This window comes from Grampus griseus (assembly GCF_964374135.1).
Source record: "Grampus griseus genome assembly, chromosome: 20".
NCBI lineage: Eukaryota > Metazoa > Chordata > Mammalia > Artiodactyla > Delphinidae > Grampus > Grampus griseus.
In genome coordinates, this window is record NC_139014.1 from 50944190 (window position 1) to 50966595 (window position 22406).

General features: G+C 38.0%; 1 protein-coding gene across 2 annotated transcripts in view; it reads left to right on the forward strand.

The window, feature by feature from the left end:
• YWHAE (tyrosine 3-monooxygenase/tryptophan 5-monooxygenase activation protein epsilon) overlaps positions 1-20148 on the forward strand; it is a 44729-nt gene extending 24581 nt beyond the window's left edge. Inside the window, exons 2-7 of one of the 2 annotated variants that reach the window (XM_082678583.1) lie at positions 8179-8378; positions 10749-10855; positions 11710-11916; positions 14248-14384; positions 17506-17552; positions 19177-20148. In XM_082678583.1, coding sequence (XP_082534709.1) covers positions 8179-8378; positions 10749-10855; positions 11710-11916; positions 14248-14384; positions 17506-17513 — 659 coding nt within the window. In that variant the 3' untranslated portion in view covers positions 17514-17552; positions 19177-20148. The remainder of the gene's footprint in view (positions 1-8178; positions 8379-10748; positions 10856-11709; positions 11917-14247; positions 14385-17505; positions 17553-19176) is intronic. The other variant, XM_082678582.1, reaches the window with a different exon arrangement.
• The last annotated feature ends 2258 nt before the right edge of the window (positions 20149-22406 follow it).

Sequence of the window (22406 nt, forward strand, 5' to 3'; positions counted from 1 at the left end):
GTAAGATGTAGTTCCCTGACCAGGATCGAACCCTGGTCCCCTGCATTGGGAGCTCAGAGTCTTAACCATTGGACCACCAGGGAAGTCCCACCATGTTGATCATTTTTTAGTGTATAGTTCAGTGGTGTTTAATACATTCACATTTTTGTGAAGCCATTACCATCCATCCCCATGATTCTTCCATCTTGTAAAACCGAAACTGTATCCATTAAACAGTAACTTCCCATTGTCCCCTTAGCCCCTGGAAACTAACATTATACTTTCTTTACGACTAATTCAAGTATCTCATATAAGTGGAATCATGCAATATTTGTGTTTTTTGTGACTGGTTTCTTTCACTTAGTATAGTGTCCTTAAGGTTCATCTATGTCGTAGCATATTGCAGAATTTCCTTTTTAATATTCCATTGCATGTATATACCTACCTTTTGCTTATCTCTCCACACGTCAGTGGACACTTGGTTGCGTCCATGTTGTAGCTATCATGAATAATGCTGCTATGAAAATATCCAGATACATCTGTTCAAGATCCTGCTTTCAGTTCTTTTTGGTATATACTCAGAAGTGGAATTGCTGGGTCATATGGTAATTCTGTTTTCAGAATTTTTCGAGGAACTACCATACTGGTTTACGCAGCAAATGTACCATTTTACATGCCCACCAACAGGGCATGGGGTCCAATTTCTCCACATTCTTGCCAACACCTGTTTTCTGGTTTCTTGATAGTGGCCATCCTAATGGGTGTGAAGTGGTAGATGATCTTAGTCTTTTAAATAAAGGAAAGAGCTAGATGTTTTTTCCCCTTGATTGTCTTGCTCTGAATGCACCCTAGGAGGCTCTTGATTGGGAATCAAATCTGGTAATTGTTTAAAATGGCACTTTTGTATCCTCTGTTATAGATTGCTTTGATGGGCTTATTTCCTACCCTTGCCTTTTTTTTTTTTTTAACATCAACCAGCCACTTTTCCATATAAAAGACAAGTTATAACCCTTCGCATTCTTTGTGCCTTTTCTTGATAATCTATAGCAGATGAATTGGTAAGACTTCTAGACTACAGTATACCCAGTTCTCAGAATAACTCCAAATGCCTTAATTTTTTTATTATGAAAGAGTTTTGGTCTTCTTTAGTCATTTCATGTACAGAATTCAAGATCAGATCATATAATACTAGATACTTCATAAGTCCCTAAGATGCCATGGTCTTGTTAATTGGGTATATTATTTGAATGTACTATAGGCATTTAGCTAAAGTTTGATAACATAGGACACCTATACTAAATTCCCCTTTATGTATTTAATGAACAGAATTCAGACCTTCAGGATGATTCTTTGGGTCTCAGAAACTTCTTTAGGGGCAGATACATAGCTAAATTTTCTACAAAATAAAATGGGCTGCAGAAAAAGGGCCTATTGAAATTGCTGAGAAGGGACTATAGAATCTCTTGTTCTATCTAGGAGGGGGGGATCCTTAAATAGGTTTCATTTATCTGTGATATAGTCAGGCCCACCAGAATATATTTCTCAATCTCTGTTAACATAGTTCAGTTTACATTCTTCATTCTTTCATCAAATGTTTGTGTGCCATTTATATCATTAGATACTGTGCTTTTCTGGGAATAGAGAGATAAAGACACAGTTAATGCCCTTTTAGGACGGTAGTATTTGATGGGAAGAAAACACTGATCCTCAACACAGAAAGAAGTATGAACATGGGTTGGAGAGCACAGTAAGGCTTTGCAGAATAAGAACTTGATCCAGAGGGATGAATAGTTTCCTAGACAAAGAGGAAAGGTCATGGGTCAACTGATCAATCTTACATAAAGCAAACCCAAGACCTCTCCAGAACCTTGAGTGACAGAACCTTTTTAAGGCAGTGTTTGATTCTGTGGCCCTTTCTGTCCTTGGGGTGTTTGCCGTTAGTGTTTTTGGACTTAAGAATTTGTTTCTATGAGCACACTACTTGGAAAGTTAGTTGAATGTGGTTGTTAAGAGGGAGCTCAGGCACTTAAGTTAGATTGTCTGGGTTCGAATTCTGGTTTTACCACTTAATAGCTGTATGACTTTAGGCAAGTTACTTTTTCAGTTTTTTGTCTTTAAAGTCAGAATTATGTGTTCTGACAGCCGGCAGACATTTTTTTCCATGTTCAGAGAAATTATGGTTATGACCCTGTATACTTTGGTAGGAGGTACATGAGTCCCATCATCCAATACACAGCCTGCTTGTTTTCCTGTGACTGATTCTGAACAGTTTGCTTCCATCCTGAGTCTGGCTCTTACTAGAAACTGTAGGCCCCCCTTTAGATTTTGTACTCTGTCTTTATAAAATTAAGATGATTGGACCTCAGCAGAGACCTGTTTTACCATCTGGCAGGGACAGTCTTGGGAGAATCAAGTTTACTGGGATGTTGTTTACTACTAGGCATTGGCAATTAAGGTTTTTTTTAGATGTTGGGGGTAAGAGTTAATTAATTAATTTTTGCTATGTTGGGTCTTTGTTCATGTGCGAGGGCTTTCTCTAGTTGTGGCAAATGGGGGCCACTCTTCATCGCGGTGCGCGGGCCTCTCACTCTCGTGGCCTCTCTTGTTGCGGAGCACAGCCTTCAGACGCACAGGCTCAGTAGTTGTGGCTCACAGACCCTGTTGCTCCGCGGCATGTGGGATCTTCCCAGACCAGGGCTTGAACCCATGTCCCCTGCATTAGCAGGCAGATTCTCAACCACTGTGCCACCAGGGAAGCCCGGCAGTTAAGGTTTTTGAAGATAATGTTCTGGGAGGTTAACTTGTAGGTGGAAGAAGATGTAAGCAGGAATGAACCACATTTTAATGTATTAAGCTTGTATGTCTGTTGTCATTGAAATCATTTATCTTGCATCTATTCTTATAAAAGCAAACGAAAGGATCCCCATACAGATGAATTCAAATAAATGTTCAAATCTGAGATAATATGATTAAATCAGAGCATGACTGTGGAGTCAGAGTGCCTGTTGTAATCCACTGAATTTGTGATTTTGAGCAAGTTTCACCCCCACAGTTTTTAGTTTCCTTTTATAAAATGGGGATAATACTGGTACCTACTTCAAAGGTCTGTTCAGATTCAGTGCATTCAGATTCAGTGTCTGTTCCGGTGTAAAGCATTTGGAACAGTGCCTACCGTGAGGTGTTTTATTTGTGAATCAGTTTATCGAAGGAATGTGTAAATAGTTCAGAGAGCAAAAACCAAGAACCAAAGCTAAATTAAAGTTGGGGTGCAAAACATTTGACTCTCCTGGCAGGATAGTCAGTAACAAAAAGAAGTAAGCTGGTTTAATGTAATGGATGTCTAACTAGGCTATTACCACTCAATGAAGGAGAAATGACCTGGAATGAAACAAGCTTAGTATTTGGTTAAGATGTCCTTTGAGTTGTGAGGATTATAATGTTTCAGAGTTTCTGTAACAGTGGTGATTTTCAGTCAGCTACCCGTTGTTCCCAAACTATCAAGAGTCCCAGAAATGATATTTTATTGCCCAAAACTCATGTACCAAACTGCGCATCCACAAGTAGTGATTTGACCATGAGATGCAGTTCTCTGGTTCATAAATTGTGATCATATCTACTGCAGATAGATTTGACAGTCTTCTGCCATCTGAGAAATGCTGAGATCACATTGATAAAATAGTTGCTGCAGTAATGATTTCATGAAATACTAGTGTTTGAGAAGGTTGTGTGAATATAACTGGTGTTAGTCCTCTGCTGATGGAGGTTTTAAGGTTGTGGCTAGTCTAGAGTTTTGGATAAATTAGGGTTTTCACATACTTTTGGGGTATATTATAGTTAGGATTGTGTGTCTGTTGCTGGTGTAAAAAAAAAAGGATAAGGATGACACCAGTGTTATGGGAATTTCTCTGTAGTCATAATTTGTACAAATTGGTACAAAGCCTGGTCGTAGAACTTTTAGCTCTTTTCTCTTCTGCTTCGTGCTACTACTGTCCCTTAATCTAGTTCCTTCGGGAGTGAAGAAATTCCTGAAGATAAAGGGCTATGAGGAGTAGTTTGGCTTTTAAAAGTAACTACTATAACTCCGTAATAAAAAGGCAGATAACTCAAAAATTGTCATAACATCTGAATGGTATTTTCCAGAGAGCATACAGAAATAGCCAGTTAGCATATGAAAAGATGCTCAACATCATTAGCCATCAAGGAAATGCGAATCAAAATCAGAGATACCACTTCACGCCCACTAGGATGACTATTAAAAAAAGAAAAAGGGAACAAGTGTTGGTGAGAGTATGGAGGAATTAGAATCCTCCTCTATTGCTGGTGGAATGTAAAAATGGTGCAGCCCCTGTTAAAAAAGTTCAGCAGTTCCTTCCTCAGAAAGTTATCATATGACCCCGCAGTTCCACTCCTTAAGTATATATTCAAGAGATTTGAATGCATACTTACATGAATGTTCATAGCAGCATTTTTCATAATAGCCAAAAAGTGGAAAGTCAACTCAAATGTCCATTAACTGATGAACGGATAAGTAAAATGTGGTATACACCTGTATACATTCAGTAAATGAAGTATCGATAGATGCTGCACTATGGCTGAACCTTGAAACATGCTAAGTGAAAGAAGCCAGTTACAGAAGACAACATACTATATAGTTCCATTTATATGAAATGTCCAAATAGGTAAATCCATAGAGATGGAAAGTGGATTGGTGGTTGCCTAGGGCTGAGGGACTTGGGGGTAAATGGGGAATGACTGCTAATGTGTATGGAGCTTTTCTTTTTCGAATGATGAAAATGTTCTAAAATCGATTATAGTAATGGTTGTGCAAATTCTGTGAATATAACCACCATTGAATTGTATGCTTTAAACAGGTGAGTTGTATGTGAATTATAGATCAGTAAAGCTGTTATTTAATAATAACAGATAACTGCTACTTTTGTATTTGTACCACAGTCTTTTGTGCATTGTTTTGTGGCTTTTTCAATGAAGGGAATTGTATACTTAATTGAAGCTGGGGTAGTAGAATATCATTGAGTATTTAAAATATATTTCTCCCCTCACATTGTAAAACTATTATATGATCATTGTTGAAAATTTCTAGAGCACAGAAAAATGAAAAAAATCTGTCATCTGGAATAGTACCCAGAGACATACCATTGTTAAATTTTTAGTGGTATTAGATATTTGGGTACAGTTTTTCCATATATAATGTTGCAGAGCTCTACAGATTAAAAGAATTATGGTCTTTTTTTGGTGTAGCTAGGTTACTTTTTAAATTGCTTTGTTGTTGGAACAACTTAGATGAATTACTGGTTCACTTCTGAGGCGTGTTTTATTTGTTGTTAGTTTTTGAGAACTAGTATGGCAGTGAGCTTGAAATGATACCCTCTTTACTCCACTGCCACTAAATTTAGGCTTTTTTACATGGCTGTGGTTAAAAAAAAAAATTGGATGTTTCAAATGAATGTGCTCAGGCTCCCACAGATGGTCTTAAATATGCCTTAATACTTTTTTTTTAATGCTTCAGAATTGCATTTTAAAAATTCAGCTGTATTGAGGTAAAGTTTATAATACACTACTTATACACATAAAATTCGTTGTTTTTTTAAAAATTATTTTTGGCTGAGTTGGGTCTTCGTTGCTGCGTGTGGGCTTTCTCTAGTTGCAGCGAGCGGGGTCTACTCTTCGTTGCGGTGCGCGGGCTTCTCAAATTGTGGTGGCTTCTCTTGTTGCGCAGCGCAGGCTCTAGATGCGTGGGCTTCAGTAGTTGTGGCTCACGGTCTCTAGAGCGCAGGCTCCGTAGTTGTGGCGTGCGGGCTTAGTTGCTCCACGGCATGTGGGATCTTCCTGGACCAGGGCTCGAACCCGTGCCCCCTGAATTGGCAGGCGGATTCTTAACCACTGTGCCACCAGGGAAGTCCCAAATTCATTTTTTTGATAAATGTATTCAGTTGTGTAACCACCACGGTAGAACAATTCTGTTACCCCCCCAAATTTCCCTTGTACTCCTTTGCTCAGAAGCCTCTCACTTCACCCCCATATCTTGGTAACCACTTACTTGCTTTCTGCCTTTATAATTTTGCATTTTCTATAACTTGATTTAAATGGAATCATAGTCCTTTTTGGTCTGGCTTTTTCCTTTTGTTTTTAAAAATACCTTTATGGGAGTATAATTGCTTTACAATGTTGTGTTAGTTTCTGTTGTACAACAAAGTGAATCAGCTATAAGTATACATATATCCCCATATCCCCTCCCTCTTGAGCCTCCCTCCCTGGTCCGGCTTTTTTCAGTTAGCATGTTTTTTGAAATTCATCCATGTTGTTACTTGTATCAATAGTTCATTCTTTTTTATTCTTGAGTAGTATTCCATTGTATGGATGGACATTTGGGTTGTTTTCACCTTTTGGCTATTATGAATAAAATTGCTGTGGACATGTATGTAAAAAAGTCTTTGTGAAGATATATGTTCATATCTCTTGGGTAATACCTAGGAGTGGGCTTGCTTAGTCTTACAGTGTTGAACTCTGTAAGAAACTACTGAATTGTTTTCTAAAGATCATACCATCTTAATATTTCTATCTAACTTCTGTTTTTAAAAAATATTTATTTGTTTATTTGGCTGGGTCAGGTCTTGGTTGAAGAACATGGGATCTTCATTGCAGCATGCAGGATCTTTCGTTGTGGCGTGTGGGCTCTTTGTTGCGGCACACTTGCTTTTCTTTAGTTGTGGTGCGCGGGCTCCAGAGTGCGTGGGCTCGGTAGTTGTGGCATGTAGGTTCTCTAATTGTGGCTTGCGGGCTCAGTAGTTGCAGCACGCGGGCTCAGTAGTTGTGACACTTGGGCTTAGTTGCCCCCGCAGCATGTGGGATCTTAGTTCCCCGACCGGGGGCTGAACCCAAGTCCCCTGCATTGGAAGGTGGATTCTTAACCACTGCACCACCAGGGAACTCCCCCCACTATGTGACTTCTTGATATTCCTGAAAGGATAATTTTTGGAAACATATCATTTCCTGGGATTACACATAATTTATCATATCATTAAGCAGTGTTTCATAAAGTCACCATCTGCATTGTACTTTAAGGTATGCTTATGCTTAGAATGTGTGCTAAGGGTGCTTGTTAAAACGCAGATCCTTGGGTCTCATCACCAAAAATTCTGACACAGTAAAAGTTGGAGAGCCACATGCTAATATGGCACTTAGTCCTTTCTAAAAGCATAGTTTTCATTATTTATTCAGTTAGTGTTTATTGAGCTGTTTTTGGCTCTTCCTTTGCATTCACGTACATTTTATTAACTATTTTTTCCTATACTTGGGATCACCCAAGGTTTATCTGGGCCCCTTTCTTTGCTCGCCACCTAGTGGTGACAAATAAGAACCATACAAAACTTTACTGATGAATGAATGCATAGGAAGTGGACAGTGTGCCCTTCTAAAGGAGGAAGGATTGCAAATACCCAAAGATAAGTTTGTGTTTGTGACTAACCAAATGCTCAGTATATGCTTGCTATATGAATGAATTCCCTTTTTTCCAGTGACTGCTTTTTGGGGAAGTTCAATTTATTTGTATTTAATTGGGGGATAATTTATTTGAGAGAAAATGCATTTTAGAGCCTGTAAATTTAAAACTTTTGTTTTAAACTGCCAGCTGAATTATTTTTACTGGGAAACAGATAGGTGTGCGCTCCTAGTTCTCTTAATATGGGAGAGATGCCTCCAAGCCATACTTGATACTGTATGAAGTCATTTTGGTTCCATACAATTTATATTCTAGATACTATTTTTTCTGGGCTCTTAATTTACTTTATCTTTTACATGGTTTTAGTTTTTTACTCATACTAGTTTTGATGATTGTGAAGTTATTTTGTTAAAAATTTTTTTCTTTGTTTTACATTAGCTTGACAGCAAAAAGATCTACTGTGATAAGGATGTTTCAGGGCTTCCCTGGTGGTGCAGTGGTTGAGAGTCTGCCTGCCGATGCAGGGGACGCGGGTTCGTGCCCCAGTCCGGGAGGATCCCGCATGCTGCGGAGCGGCTGGGCCCGTGAGCCATGGCCGCTGAGCCTGCGCGTCCGGAGCCTGTGCTCCGCAACTGGAGAGGCCACAACAGTGAGAGGCCCACGTACTGCAAAAAAAAAAAAAAAAAAGGATGTTTCAACAAAACATAGTTTGTACGGTCTCATTTTATTTTCACTTATAGAAATGGTGGAATCAATGAAGAAAGTAGCAGGGATGGATGTGGAGTTGACAGTTGAAGAAAGAAACCTCCTATCTGTTGCATATAAAAATGTGATTGGAGCTAGAAGAGCTTCCTGGAGGATAATCAGCAGCATTGAACAGAAAGAAGAAAACAAGGGAGGAGAAGACAAACTAAAAATGATTCGGGAATATCGGCAAATGGTGAGATTGTCATATCCTAGACAAGTTTAAAGAATGATGTCTTAGGTGGTGGACTGTTTAAATCATAGCCTAGTACACACATTGTTGTATACCTGTGTAATGTATATTTTACATTTTAATGTATTTACATCTTTCACCCACCTGGATTGGGAATTATAGGCTATTTCAGGACAGAGGAGAAGAAATTTTTTTCCTTGGAAGCTGCAGAGAGTAGTGTTGAGCACCACACAAGTAAAGAACTAATTTAATCTCTGTTTTTATTGTGGTAACTACAAAATACTTCCTTGAGTGACTTGAAATTACCATTCAGGACAATTTAACAAATATTTGTGTGCCTATTATGTGCCACACCAGTTGCTAGGTGTTATGTGCAAAGTTGAGACAGTTACAGTTAATATCTTTATGGAAGATCAGTCTAGTCATTGTTTTTTTAATAGAATAGAAAGTATCCGAGGGCATTGGACGTTATTTCATAAAGTTATTGTTTCATATATTACACGTGGGTATATACGGATATGTAATGTTTTATTGTGGGTTTTGGTCAAAAAAGTTTGATCTAGTGCAGTGGTTCTCAACCAGAGGTGACTTTGCTCCTCAGAGGATATTTGGCAATGTCTAGAGGCATTTTGGGTTGTCACAACTTGACAGTTCTGCTGGTATTTTAGTGGGTAGAAATGAGGATACTGCTGAGCATCCTGTTATGCATAGAACAGCTCCCACTGTTGAGAAACTGATTCTAGTGGAACTGATTCTAAACACACTCTTAAGAGTACAGTGAGGGAAATAACAGAAGCAGTCACAAAGTTAGCATGGGGAGTAGTAAATTTGGTAGGGGGAGGGAAAAGGGAAACGTTTACTGACTAACATGGGGAGATATTTGTGATATATATAATTGTGCAAGATACTGTATTTAATCTTTAAATGACCGTGTAAAGGGTATTACTCCAGTTCATAGATGGGAAAACAGAGGTGTTCTGAGTGATTAACATACCTGGGGTTACAGAGAAGGTGGTTAGCTGGTACCAGTGTGACCATTACTTTCAAATATGTTGAAAAAAGAATATGGATTGTCGGTAGACAAGTTTGGTGTCTCAGAGGGATGAGGAAATGAGCAAGTGCTAAAGAGGTAAGTCTGTGAACTAGATTGTGGGATTTGGGATAAGTAGGAAAGGAAGCAGGAAGCAAAGAGAGGACCTGATAAATTGGGAGAAGATGAAAGAGTCAAGAGGCTGGAATTTAAGACTTCCAGGATAGAACAGCACAGTTAGGAGTATGGACAAGTGAGGGTCATGGAGTTGAGATGAAGGAACTGTGTTGAAACGAACATGATAATACCTTGATGTGATACCCGGAATTGGAGAGGTAAGCTGTAGATACTCAGTGAATGTGGGTGAAGAGCCTGTGGAGATCTACTAATAACAGAAATTGAGAAATTAAAACATAGTGGATGAGCTTCCAAGGAGGAAGGGTTTTGGAGTATTAGGAGAGCAGTCATACTGAGTCAGTGAGGAGTTAAGAGAGTCAGAAATCATCCTTCTCTTAGAGCAGACTATCTTTTCTTGAAAAGCCATAAAGAAGGTAGTTTATTCAGGAGAAAGCTGGTTTTACTTAGGATTAGAAAGAGATTATAGGAGAAGAGAGAGTGGGCGAATTATTTACAGTGGGAAGGAGGAGGTTCCAGAGGGCATGAAATGAATTTGGAAAGGTTGAACAATGTCACTGTAGTAATAGAAAATGGAAAGCAGACTGTGTATATATGTTTAGGAGTAATGTGCGTTTTGGGCATGATAAACGAATTGGGATGAGTGGCAATATTTCCTTTAGTTTACAGATTTTTGGTGTTGTAACTGGCTATGGATCTACCACTCAGGTGGTTGGCTGTTGAGCATAGTAGTGGTTAGAAATGTGAGCCTTGGAAGCAGAATACCTTGGTTTGAATTTTTATTCCATCCCTTACAAACTGTGACTAACCATGCAACCTTACCTGGGTTCAAGTTCTCACTCTGCCTCTAAGTTCTTTAAGTTAGTGATCTTTGGACGAATATAGTAATCTTTGTTTTCCCATTAAGTGGAGACAATAGTTGCTACCTCATTAAAGAAGCTACTTAATATAAATGTGCTGCACTTAGTTAGTAGTAATCACTGTTAGTTCTGTAGTTGAACTGTGAGGTTTTTTTAAGCACTTAAGTAATGGCACATAGGAAGAAAGACTTTCATTAACCGGACACAGCTTGTCTCTGCTTTTTTATCAAGAGAGGGAAGGGGGGTTTGGAGAGGGAGGGGTATGCATGTTATCTTCTCCAAAACCAGAGATAGAATGTGATAATTTATATATAATTTCTTAAACAATTTTTTTGACTTTTTTTTCAGGTTGAGACTGAGCTAAAGTTAATCTGTTGTGACATTCTGGATGTACTGGACAAACACCTCATTCCAGCAGCTAACACTGGCGAGTCCAAGGTTTTCTATTATAAAATGTAGGTTCTATACTAGAAGGGAAAATGTCAGATTAAATGTTGGCTCTCTTAGAATCATCACTTTTTTATGTAGGTTTACAACATTTTATTTAATGTTGGAAAGATAGTTACGGGAGGAGTGAGTCTCAAGAATTAAATTAATTTTTGAATACTCATTTGCAGATTCACTGCTAAGAAGAGTCAATATTACTGCATTTAAGGTGGTCAAACTATTACTGTAAAAATGTACTAAGTTTTGCTTTACCTATTCATAGTCATTTGCTTGTGTGGGGCTGCCCCCCTAGCTACAAGCAGTGCATTACACAGTTCAGTCTTTTTTTTTTTTGCGGTACGTGGGCCTCTCACCGTTGCGGCCCCTCCCGCCGCGGAGCACAGGCTCTGGACACGCAGGCCCAGTGGCCATGGCTCACGGTCCCAGCCACTCCGCAGCACGAACCCGCGTCCCCCACATCGGCAGGCGGACCCCCAACCACTGCGCCACCAGGGAAGCCCCACAGTTCAGTCTTAACAATTTATATGGAAGTTTTATTTCATGATTAACAAACTGTTGTGCCATTCTTTGGAACCACTTTTTATATTTAATTCTCGTCTATCAAGTGATAAATTTGTTGATTTTTGAGCCTTTTCAGTTAATTTCTCTAGGATTTGGCTTATATTTGGCAATGTGAAATCTCTGAGGAGGAAAACTAAATAGATGAGTCAGTCATTCCTGAAAGAGGCTTTTTGAAATTATTGAAGTATACCGGTTTCATATTTTTGTCACATATGTGATCTTATGTAATACAGAAAACTTTTAACAACTTATTTAAAAAGCATTATTCCTAATTCTGTGTTTTGTTTTTGTTTTGTTTTAGGAAAGGGGACTACCACAGGTATCTGGCTGAATTTGCCACAGGAAATGACAGGAAGGAAGCTGCGGAGAACAGCCTAGTGGCTTATAAAGCTGCTAGTGATATTGCAATGACAGAACTTCCACCAACACATCCCATTCGCTTAGGTCTTGCTCTCAATTTTTCCGTATTCTACTATGAAATTCTTAATTCCCCTGACCGTGCCTGCAGGTAGGTCATGAAGGAGAACAAACGCTCTCACTATGAAAGTAAAAAAGGGTTACAAAGGAGAATAGCAACTTGTTTTTTGTCTTGTTCCTTGGGACTGCCTTCGTTGGCTTGGTCCTGTAATAAAGAATTATTCTGGCTTTTAATGCAGCTGTTTTGAATGATATAAAGACAGACCTATCTCATTTCACTAGGATAGCAGTTAGGATAATTATGTTGATGGGGAAAAATTTGATTGGTAGATTGAAAAGAATCTTGTTACAGAGTAAGAGGAAGGAATGAGAAATTTTCATCATAGAATTATCTTCATTTCTGTATATTAGCTTTCAGTCTTTATAGCATGTGTTTAATATAGTTACGCTCTTAGTGTACATGTCATTTTGTATTTTCTGTCATAAAATTTGGCATCCTATTGACGTATGTAAAAGTACTCCCCCATTTATACTTCAGATTGTTCCCTTTTTTTTGGGGGTGGGGGTGGGGGTGGGTACGCAGGCCTCTCACTGTTGTGGCCTCTCCCATTGCGGAGCACAGGCTCCGGACGCGCAGGCTCAGCGGCCATGGCTCAAGGGCCCAGCCGCTCCGCAGCATGTGGGATCTTCCCAGACTGGGGCACGAACCCATGTCCCCTGCATTGGCAGGCGGACTCTCAACCACTGCGCCACCAGGGAAGCGCTGTTCCCAATTTTTGATACACATATAAATTTAAGAAATATCTTTATGTACATAGCTTTTTACTTTTTAAATATACATAACATGAAGTTTAGCGTTCTTTTTTTTTTTAATTAATTTATTTATTGGCTGCATTGGGTCTTTGTTGCGGTGTGTGGGCTTCTCGTTGCGGTGGCTTCTTTTGTTGCGGAGCACGGGCTCTAGGTGCGTGGATTTCAGTAGTTGTGGCTTGCGGGCTCTAGAGCGCAGGCTCAGTAGTTGTAGCACACGGGCTTAGTTGCTCTGCAGCATGTGGGATCTTCCCGGACCAGGGCTCGAACCCCTGTCCCCTGCATTGGCAGGCGGATTCTTAACCACTGTGCCATCAGGGAAGCCCTAGCATTTTGTTTTTAAATGTGCAATTCAGTGGTATTAAGTACACACACAGTATTGTCTGTCACCACTATTTCTAAAACTTTTTCATCACCTGAAACAAACTGATCACTAAACAATAACTCCATATTTCCTTCTGCCCCAGTCCCTGGTAATCTCTACTTCCTGTCTTTATGAGTTTGCCTATTTTAGATATCTCATATAATAGGAATAATGTATTTGTTCTTTGTAACTTCAGTGTTCTTGAGTATGTAGGAATCACATATTCCATGAAAGGAGAGATTTTCCTGATGTAAGGTGGATTCATTTGAGTGCAAATAAATATTAATTTATCTGAAAATATTCTAAATGTTGCTAGTCGAGTTTGTCCAAACAGGTAATATGTCTTGACTAATAAAGAAGCTATAGCTGTTTAGCTGATAGTACTGGTTGAATCTCTCATTGCCATTCTCCAGGCTAGCTGTCCCACACGTAGCTTCAACTTAGTCCTTTCCATGCTTTTGCTTTAATCGGAAGTGTGCTATTTGTGCTCTTTTCCTACCCATTAATTAGTTCAAATATGACTTCCCCATTTGCTCCTCCTCTTGGGTCCCTAAAGTACTTTCTCCAGGATAGCACTTCATCCTCCTATTATAGTATTTATGTGTCAGTCCCTCTATTCTTAGATGTTTTAAAAAGTTCATTGTGGACCCAGGTTATGTCTCTCTTTCCTCTTTTCTTTTCCCCACCCGTGTCCATCGTCACTTGGTGTACATAGTACACAGTACTCAATAAGTGAATGTGAATTTTGTTTCATTTTAACTGTAGTAATTCGCTTATGCGATCACATTTTTGTGAGTTCTAGATTGCCTAGTTTTCTTCCTTGCTCCATTAACATTAAATTCTGTTGGATTAAATTGTGATACTGTCTCAGAATTTTCTTTTTGCATTAAAACTTTGGTGAACTGTTGACTAGAATTTGGAAATACCTTTAATATGCATGTATTTTGGTGGTGGATTAGAATGGGATTTGGTCTGCTTGTCAAAAGCATAGTCATAAGTGGAACTCCAAAAGTTCCACTAGTTCCAAAGTTGCTGGATTACAAAATTAAAAAGGGAATTAATAGGAAGTTAATTTTCATCAGTTACATCTGCTTTTCCTTTATTTCAGTGCCTAAACCCAAGCATTCAGTGTCGATATTACTGTGTGATAACTGAAGAAAAGACTGAAATTTAACTTATGTCATTTCCAATTCTGGTTTTGGACTTTTTTAGTTTATTTTTGTAATACATTTATGTAAACACTTGTAGGTTGGCAAAAGCAGCTTTTGATGATGCAATTGCAGAACTGGATACGCTGAGTGAAGAAAGCTATAAGGACTCTACGCTTATCATGCAGTTGTTACGTGATAATCTGACACTATGGACTTCAGACATGCAGGGTGATGGTAAGGAGACTGAAGTTAAAGTGTTGTCTCTTTCAGTTGTTGGATCTGTTTACTCTTAGAAGTTGGAATTTCTTTACATTAAGCTACAATTTAGACTCAACAGCCTTTCCTCCAAACTATCAAATTTTGATTACTGCCTTTACCGGAAATGATATCAAAGTACAGTCTTCCATTTTGGTCTGTAAGATGATAAAAGACCTGTTTGGGAAAGGGGATCTTTTGTTAATATTCAAAGATTTAAAGTTTTGCCTCTAATACTGTTTGCTAAACTTAGTTTACCTCTTCTCTCACACTGTGTTTTGAAAGATGGAGGGAGAGGAAGCAGTTCATATTATCATTACTCAGATTCAATTTTAGGGGGTCTAAGGTTAATTGTATTTGATTGTCATGATCATTGCTTTGGCTGAGTGGTAATCCTCAGGTTAAAACTAGATGGTTAGGGGGAAAGGTAAGCTGTGACAAAGTGAGAGGGTGGCATGGACATATATACACTACCAAACGTAAAATAACTAGTGGGAAGCAGCCGCATAGCACAGGGAGATCAGCTCGGTGCTTTGTGATCACCTAGAGGGGTGGGATGGGGAGGGTGGGAGGGAGGGAGACACAAGAGGGAAGAGATATGGGAATATATGTATATGTATAACTGATTCACTTTGTTATAAAGCAGAAACTAACACACCATTGTAAAGCAATTATACTTCAATAAAGATGTTAAAAAAAAACCAAAAACAACTAGATGGTTATAAGCAGATGTTTATGAAGCATCTTTTCTGTGTGGAAATCTTTTATCTAAAAAAAGAACTAGTGTTACCTCTGTATTCTACACAACAAATGGCATGTCCTGCCCATAGGTCCTTATTTAAGAGGTCTGTGTAGTGTCTTGTTTTCTAGCGTTGCAGTTGTAAATAGTTACTAGAATATTTTATAAAATTTAATCTTGTGATGGGCGGTGGGGTGGGGTGGCTGCTTAATGTTTCTTCCAGTTGTAAAAGGCCAAATTTGTCACGTTTCTTGATTTTAAAGGATATTTTATTCTGCCCATTTCTAAAGAATTGTTTTAATCCATGATACATCATTGAAGGAGGGGGGATGGGACAGGGAGATGGACACAAACTAGTGTGGCATGATAATTATGAGAGTTTTTGTAATTGGTGGTGGTGATATGGGGAGTGGAAATAAAGTTTCTTGTCATTTTCAGCTACAGATCCTTTAAGAGTGTATTACCCAAACTGAAGCATATGTTGTATTGCTTGAGGCTAGCTGTACTTTCCGTTGGTCAAACCAACATGTTGTACTGTATTTGGAAGCATACTTTTTAAAGATGTATTTGAAAATGGGTGTCAGGGCATGTAGGTTGGCAGTGGAAGGATAGAGTCAGATTTTAGAATTACCTTGAGTCATGGTCCTGAAGTGAGAATTAGGTGACTCAGCTTCTAAAGTGCACCAGCTTGATGAACTATTTAGAAACTTGACTAGGGTTGGCATGAGATATGTGGCACATGTGACCTACTTGCACACTTTACCGACAAAGCCAGATGGAGTCACAGATGACTTTTCATTCAACACAGCACTTGAGGGGCAACCAGTACCAGTCTGTGGGACTCAAAACCAATTTAACTATCTCTGAACTAATGACTAAGGTTCCTTCCAGCTTTAAATTCTATTGTATTCTAACAATAACTACTAAGAAGAATGGCCAAATAGCTGTGGACTCTTCACAGTCACCCCCAGCTCAGAGAAGACTAATATCTCTGCCTGTTTGAGGGGATAAAAGGAAAGCATGTGGAGAGTTTGGTAAGCGGTTATTGACCTATAAGTAAGCTCTATACCCCTTTGACCTCTGGGGATGTTTTTTTGAGGGTGAAAAGTAACAAAAAGAAGGTGACTTTGAAAAGCAATTTTTTTTAGACATTTGATGCCAGCTCTTATAACTAAGTTGCTAGATTACAAAAATAAAGTCTATATTTTTCATTATCACTCATAACCAGGAATTGATTGAGGGTAGACTGTATGTCACTCCATTTTTATACAGAACCAAAGATATGCTTTTTCTTGGTTATTGAGCATTGTTTTATGAAATGGATCATTTAAAAATAGGGTATCTTTAGATTTGTTATGTTTTCATAGTTGGGAAGGTTCTTTGTACAAAATGTTTTATTACATTTTAGGGTAGATTTCTCTTTAATCCTAAAACACTTAAAAATCTAGTGAAATTCAGTTGCATCAGTTCCTTTTCATTTTGTAAATTGACCAATTAATTAAATTTGGTCGAAACAGACTGATTTTCGTTTAAGAGGTTTGTCACAAAATATTTGGAATTAAGAAGCAGTTTAATGTGAAAAATTCAAGTGGTCTATCTTGAAATTTTAGCAATATTAAGCTATCTGGATTTACAAATTGTTGTCGGTACTAGGAAATTATTTGCTAGTTTTGCTAAAAGGTAGAGTATTACATGTTTCGTTAAATTGGTTTTGTGATTTAGAATCAATGCTGAATGTAGAAGAATTTTGGTCATGAAATTGGTCAGGATGTTACTTGCATTTATTTTAAGGATTATTTAGATGGTTTTCTCCTTTTTTACTTTAAATAGGAAAAATGGTGTCAAAAACCTTTTGAATTGAGGGTTTCTAAAGGAAGAAGTATATATTCACAAGCCTTTACTTACACGTTTATATGTTATTAACAGCAGAGTATGTTAATGTCTGTCTGGGTCTTTTGAAACATAATTCTTTAAAGGGAGCACCACTTTTTCTCATCAAGTGATTTCAGTCCTTTTCTCTTAACCTGTGGTCAGAGGACTGTTAAATACACAAGTCCATAGAGAGGAAATGTGTTCGCTCTGCCCGTTCCCCTCCTCCCCTCCAAATCTAGAAACTGGGCAAAGAAATATGTATCTGAAGAGCCCTTTTTGCCCCCCTTCTGTATACCTTTTAAGAGGATATTATTACATCCTCTTAAAAAGGAACAGATGATTTCTTAGAGTGAAGTTCATACAAAGTAAAAGGATCAAAATCTGACTCCCCTAAATCATTGATGTTTCCTTTGTCCTGCTCTTGGTTTATTTTTCTTGTAATGTTGCTTTCATATGATTGTTCTCCCTCCCTTTCTCCTTGCAATATAGATTCCTAAAGGAAAATCCAACTCTTCCTTTCCTAAAAACTCTACTTTGTAAGTCATTATCATGGCACAGTGAATTCTGCTTTTAGTTTTGGTTCTTCACTAATCATGCCTGCATATCATCATCTTGTCGCTTAAAAAACTGCCTGTTCTACATTCCAGGATGTGAAACCTTCTAAGACATTTATGATCTGCTACCCCTGTCTACCTCTGTTTGGGTGTGACTTATGTGACAGTATTTTTATGCCAAAGTTACTTGGAACTTTTGGCAAATCTAATGGTTGCTTATGAGTAAATTAGAGTGTGCTCTGTTGTTGTATGTTAACCATATTTTGGCAGTGTATGGCTGTTAAAAATGAGAGTGAACGTTCCTATCATTTCCTAAGTTTGAATACATTATTCTTTGGGGGAACAGTTGGGTGGACCATCATTTTTTCCCTCAGTAAATAGTTACTTTTGTCTTTCCTTGCACGACTTTTTCTAAATGTGATTCAAAAATCTTTATGTACATTAAGTACTTTTACACAATCAGTGTCAAATATTTTTATCACAAAAATGTTAAAATGACTGAAACTATCTTTACTTAACCCTTATTGTCATGACAGCATTTATTGTATCAAGGTCTTTAAGACTGTTTAAAAGCATTCCTCAGAATTTTGCTTTATGTCTGTAGGCAGCCGGTCTTAGTGTCATTTGTCCATTCTAATTAAGTAATTTAACAAGCACTATGAATGGATGGGTTGTCTGAACTATCATATAATGATTGTTGGGTTAGTTAATTGATTTTCATTTATTTTGATCAAACTAGTAACTACATAGGAATTACAAGTGGTTTGTTAAAGAAGAAGAATGTAACTTTTACACGTTTATTTTTTGGCAGAAGCCTGCATGCTTCCTTATTATGGCTGACTTATTTAATGCTTATTAATAGGTAGATGATTCTCTGGTAAATAGGCTGGCTTTCTGTTGCATGTCATAGTGCAGTTGAAACTCCTCAGGCTAATCATCGTGTTCAAAGGGAAAAGAAAAGTGGCATGAGAGAACTGGTCCAAATGCCCTTCTTTAATAACCTCAGTGGTCTGGTTTACTTTGAGCATGCTATTCCACTCTGGAGTGAGAAATTGTGATTATGGTTTGGTGTGACTGTCCAGGATACAAAATGTGTAAAATATTCGTTTACAAAAGCAGAATCCTCCCTCTAAAACTATAGAACTCCTTTGAAGAATTTTACTGCTCAGTTCTCTTACTGAAACATTTCTAATAATGGGGCCTGCAGAAAAATTAGATTTTGCAAAAAATTATAACATACTCTTGGTTCTTGAAGAGGTGAGGTTATTGAGAAAGAGTATTTTGACTCAAGATATACATGAAAGCTTGAAAATCATTTTAACAATATGGTTACCTGGCTGTCTGTCTAAGAGCTTTTTTAGCATAAAAACACTGACTTTTACTATGCATCAGTTTTTTTTTCATCCTGTTGATCATTCAGGACCTTGATCCAGCAGCACCTCTTGGCTTAGGCATCTCAGGTGTCAAGGTAGAAATCCTTTGCCTGTCTGTGTTCAAACCAATTGTAGCAAATATAAGGAGTCTTTATGCTTGGAATGATACCTTTGTGACCACAACAGCCTAGTTTAGTCATTATGAAATAATTAACTGTCATTCTTCTTTGCAGGTGAAGAGCAGAATAAAGAAGCGCTGCAGGATGTGGAAGATGAAAATCAGTGAGACATAAAAGCCAACAAGAGAAACCATCTCTGACCACCCCACACCTTCCCATCCCACCCCTCTTGGAAATTCCCCCATTGTCACTGAGAACCACCAAATCTGACTTTTACATTTGGTCTCAGAATTTAGGTTCCTGCCCTGTTGGTTTTTTTTTTTTTTTTTTTTTTAAAAAAAAAAAAACAGTTTTCAAAAGTTCTTAAAGGCAAGAGTGAATTTCTGTGGATTTTACTGGTCCCAGCTTTTAGGTTCTTTAAGACACTAACAGGACTGCATAGAGGCTTTTTCAGCATTACTGTATTGTCTCCTGCCAGATGTGGCAAGATCACCATTAGAAATGGAAATTACATTCGAAAGCCATTAGACTTTTAGGTGATGCAAGCATCTAAGAGAAAAGTTAATCACACTATAGAGGTGTATGTGGTATCATTTTCCCTTTTTCTAATTGTTTAAATTGAACTTTATACCAATGTTTAAAAATAATTGGATGTTAGCTTGAGGTGGTTAAAGGTGGTTTGGGGAGTTTGTTGTAATGGTTTTGCTGTAAAAAGTGTTTCAAACTCTGCTGAAATGTTGCTGAAAAGCATGGTGCTGGTAACAGTTCAACAATCCGTGGCTGCTCATTCTTGCCTACTTTACTCTCCCTCTGAAGCAGGTTAGCATTGAAGGTGGTAATGGAAAAGCCTGCATGCGTGTTCAATTCTTTGTTTCTTCTCCTTCCCTCTCCCCCTGGGCCCCGCCCCTCCCCTCCTTCGCTCGCTCAACCTCTTTTGTTCAGTATGTGTAACTTGAAGCTAATTTGTACTACTGGATATCTGACTGGAGCCACAGATACAGAATCTGTATTGTTCTTACTGAAACACAGCATGGATTAACATTAAACTTAAATAAAACAAACCTAAATTAAAAATGCCAAACATCATTGCGCCTCCATCCTTTATCCTTCTAAAATAAAATCTCTAGTCTGAACATATTGATTATATTGTTTGCCTGAATGTGAAAAAGATCCCATTTATTTTTTTCCTTCCGTAAATCACTTGTCTGTTTCCCAAAAATGATGTATATTTCTGGGGGGAAAATACCTGTAACCTGGTTGTGAAGAACAAGTATAAGTAGCGCAAGTATCCTGTCTTCTAAACCAGATAACAACACAATGTTTATTTTAATCATTAAAGTGCAAGTGTGTATTTATAATACAAGGTGTAATTGTGGATCATCTAGCATGGAATTTTTGGGGTTGTGCAACGAAAGGCTGAATATGTGAATGTGTCAGAATAATCCTTCTTAGGCTGAGGGAAAAATCCCCCCTGCCCCAATTAGTGACAGGAGCAGAGAAGAATGATTAAATTCATTCTCAGTAGTACACGTACACATGGTAAAACAATAGTATGGTAGTCCCCTTTATTAGAAACACTCAATGTAAGTAATATTTTCCAGAGATCATATACATCAGTGTATATAGATATTTAGTTAGTATAGATCATTGTCAGGCATTGAGATCTGTCTCATTCAAATGACTGCCTCACATTGATGTACTCCTGATTTTTGGAAGAAAAACAGTTGACTACTTTTGGACATTCAGATTATTTCCAGCCTTGCTGTTGTACATGGTGCTGCAGTAAATGCATGTGTATCTGTACGATACATTTCTAGATTTCCTGTGTTAGAAAACATATACTTTTCAATTGGTAAATACTATCTCCCTCCAAGAATTGTTCGACATTATAGCCCCATCAACAGTGTATGAGACTACTAGCTTCACCACACTGGACTTGTTGCTAAATGAAATGTTGACACCAAAAGTATACCTTGGGCTTGAGTTTTTCGTAGTAAAGACTTGGGAAATCAGTAGATTAGTGATGTACTTAGTAGTTCTTACTAAAATAAGTGTATGTAGAATAAACAATGTTTTTGTGAATTGCTTTTCCGTCAGATAATTGGAGACGATTGTATATAAATTGTACTCTTTGGAGCTACCTTCAAGAGATAATCAGATTTGTTTTTTTTCCAGCAGTAATGTTGCCAAGTGTTGTCTGCTGCATCTCAGTCCAAAACTAGAGGAATTTGTTGAGCTCTATCACAGATTTTTAAAGAAACTGCTAATAGATTAGATTCAGGGTTTTGCGGGCCGCTCCCACACTAAACACTAATGTGTGAATGCCTGGACTTGGAAGAGTTTGAATGAACACGTAGGTAATCTTTTTACAAAATAGTCTGGTTTGTGGAGGTGATTCTGCCAAGTTGGGTTGTCACATGAATTTGTTTAGTGAAAGAGTTCCTTAGTTGACTATGTAGACTTCTATTTGTGTTCAGCAAATTCAGGAGGCCATGAGCATTTTCAGTGGTGTGGCAATTTTGGTATGGAGAAAAAAGAACTTGCCATCCAAAGAAATTAATGAAGGCACTTAGGAAGGACAGTGGTGATTAGTACAGGTCTTTAGAAAGATCCCTATCAAAGATTGGAAGACAGCGAGCGAAGACTGCAGAAAGGTGACAGCCCTGTGAGGACAGTGTTACTTCACTTCCTGTATCTGTTGTCTGGGAGGTGGAGTGTTTGTTTCAGCTCCTGGTTTAGTCATCTGTGAGGATCAGTTGATTTTGATAGAAACTTGAGTTACCATTACAACTTGAATGCAGTTGTTTTGATTTTTTGGTAATTGCTTTGAAAAAGGTTTTAAATTCAAAGGTTTTCTAAAATGTTAGGAGCAGCAATAAATGGGTTTATACCCATACTTGGGTTCTGTGATGGGTGGCCAGAAAGGAAGATCTCCAAAATTATATTTTGCTGCTTTCTAGGAAGACAAGAATTGTAAGTTAGATCATAGTAAGGGCGTGTTGATGGACTAATATAAACAGTGACTCCTGCTCCAGACGAATGCCACTTGAGAGTTTTACAAAACAAAATCCCATATTAGTTGCTATGCTGTTGATCCTAGGACAGTAGAAGAGTGGTCATGCTGAAAAAATTGCATAAAGATGAATCTTGCTTTGTTTTGAAATTTTTAACAAGTTCACAGGGATCCCTGGTAAAATTCTGGGGTGCTTCATTAAAATAATTGTTTTTCCTTCTTTGATTTGGATTTAAAGTTTTATTTTCCCCCTCGAAATTTTTTAAAAAATTGAGGTATAGTTGATTTGCAATGTTAATGAGTTTCAGGTGTACAACAGTTTTTAAAGGTT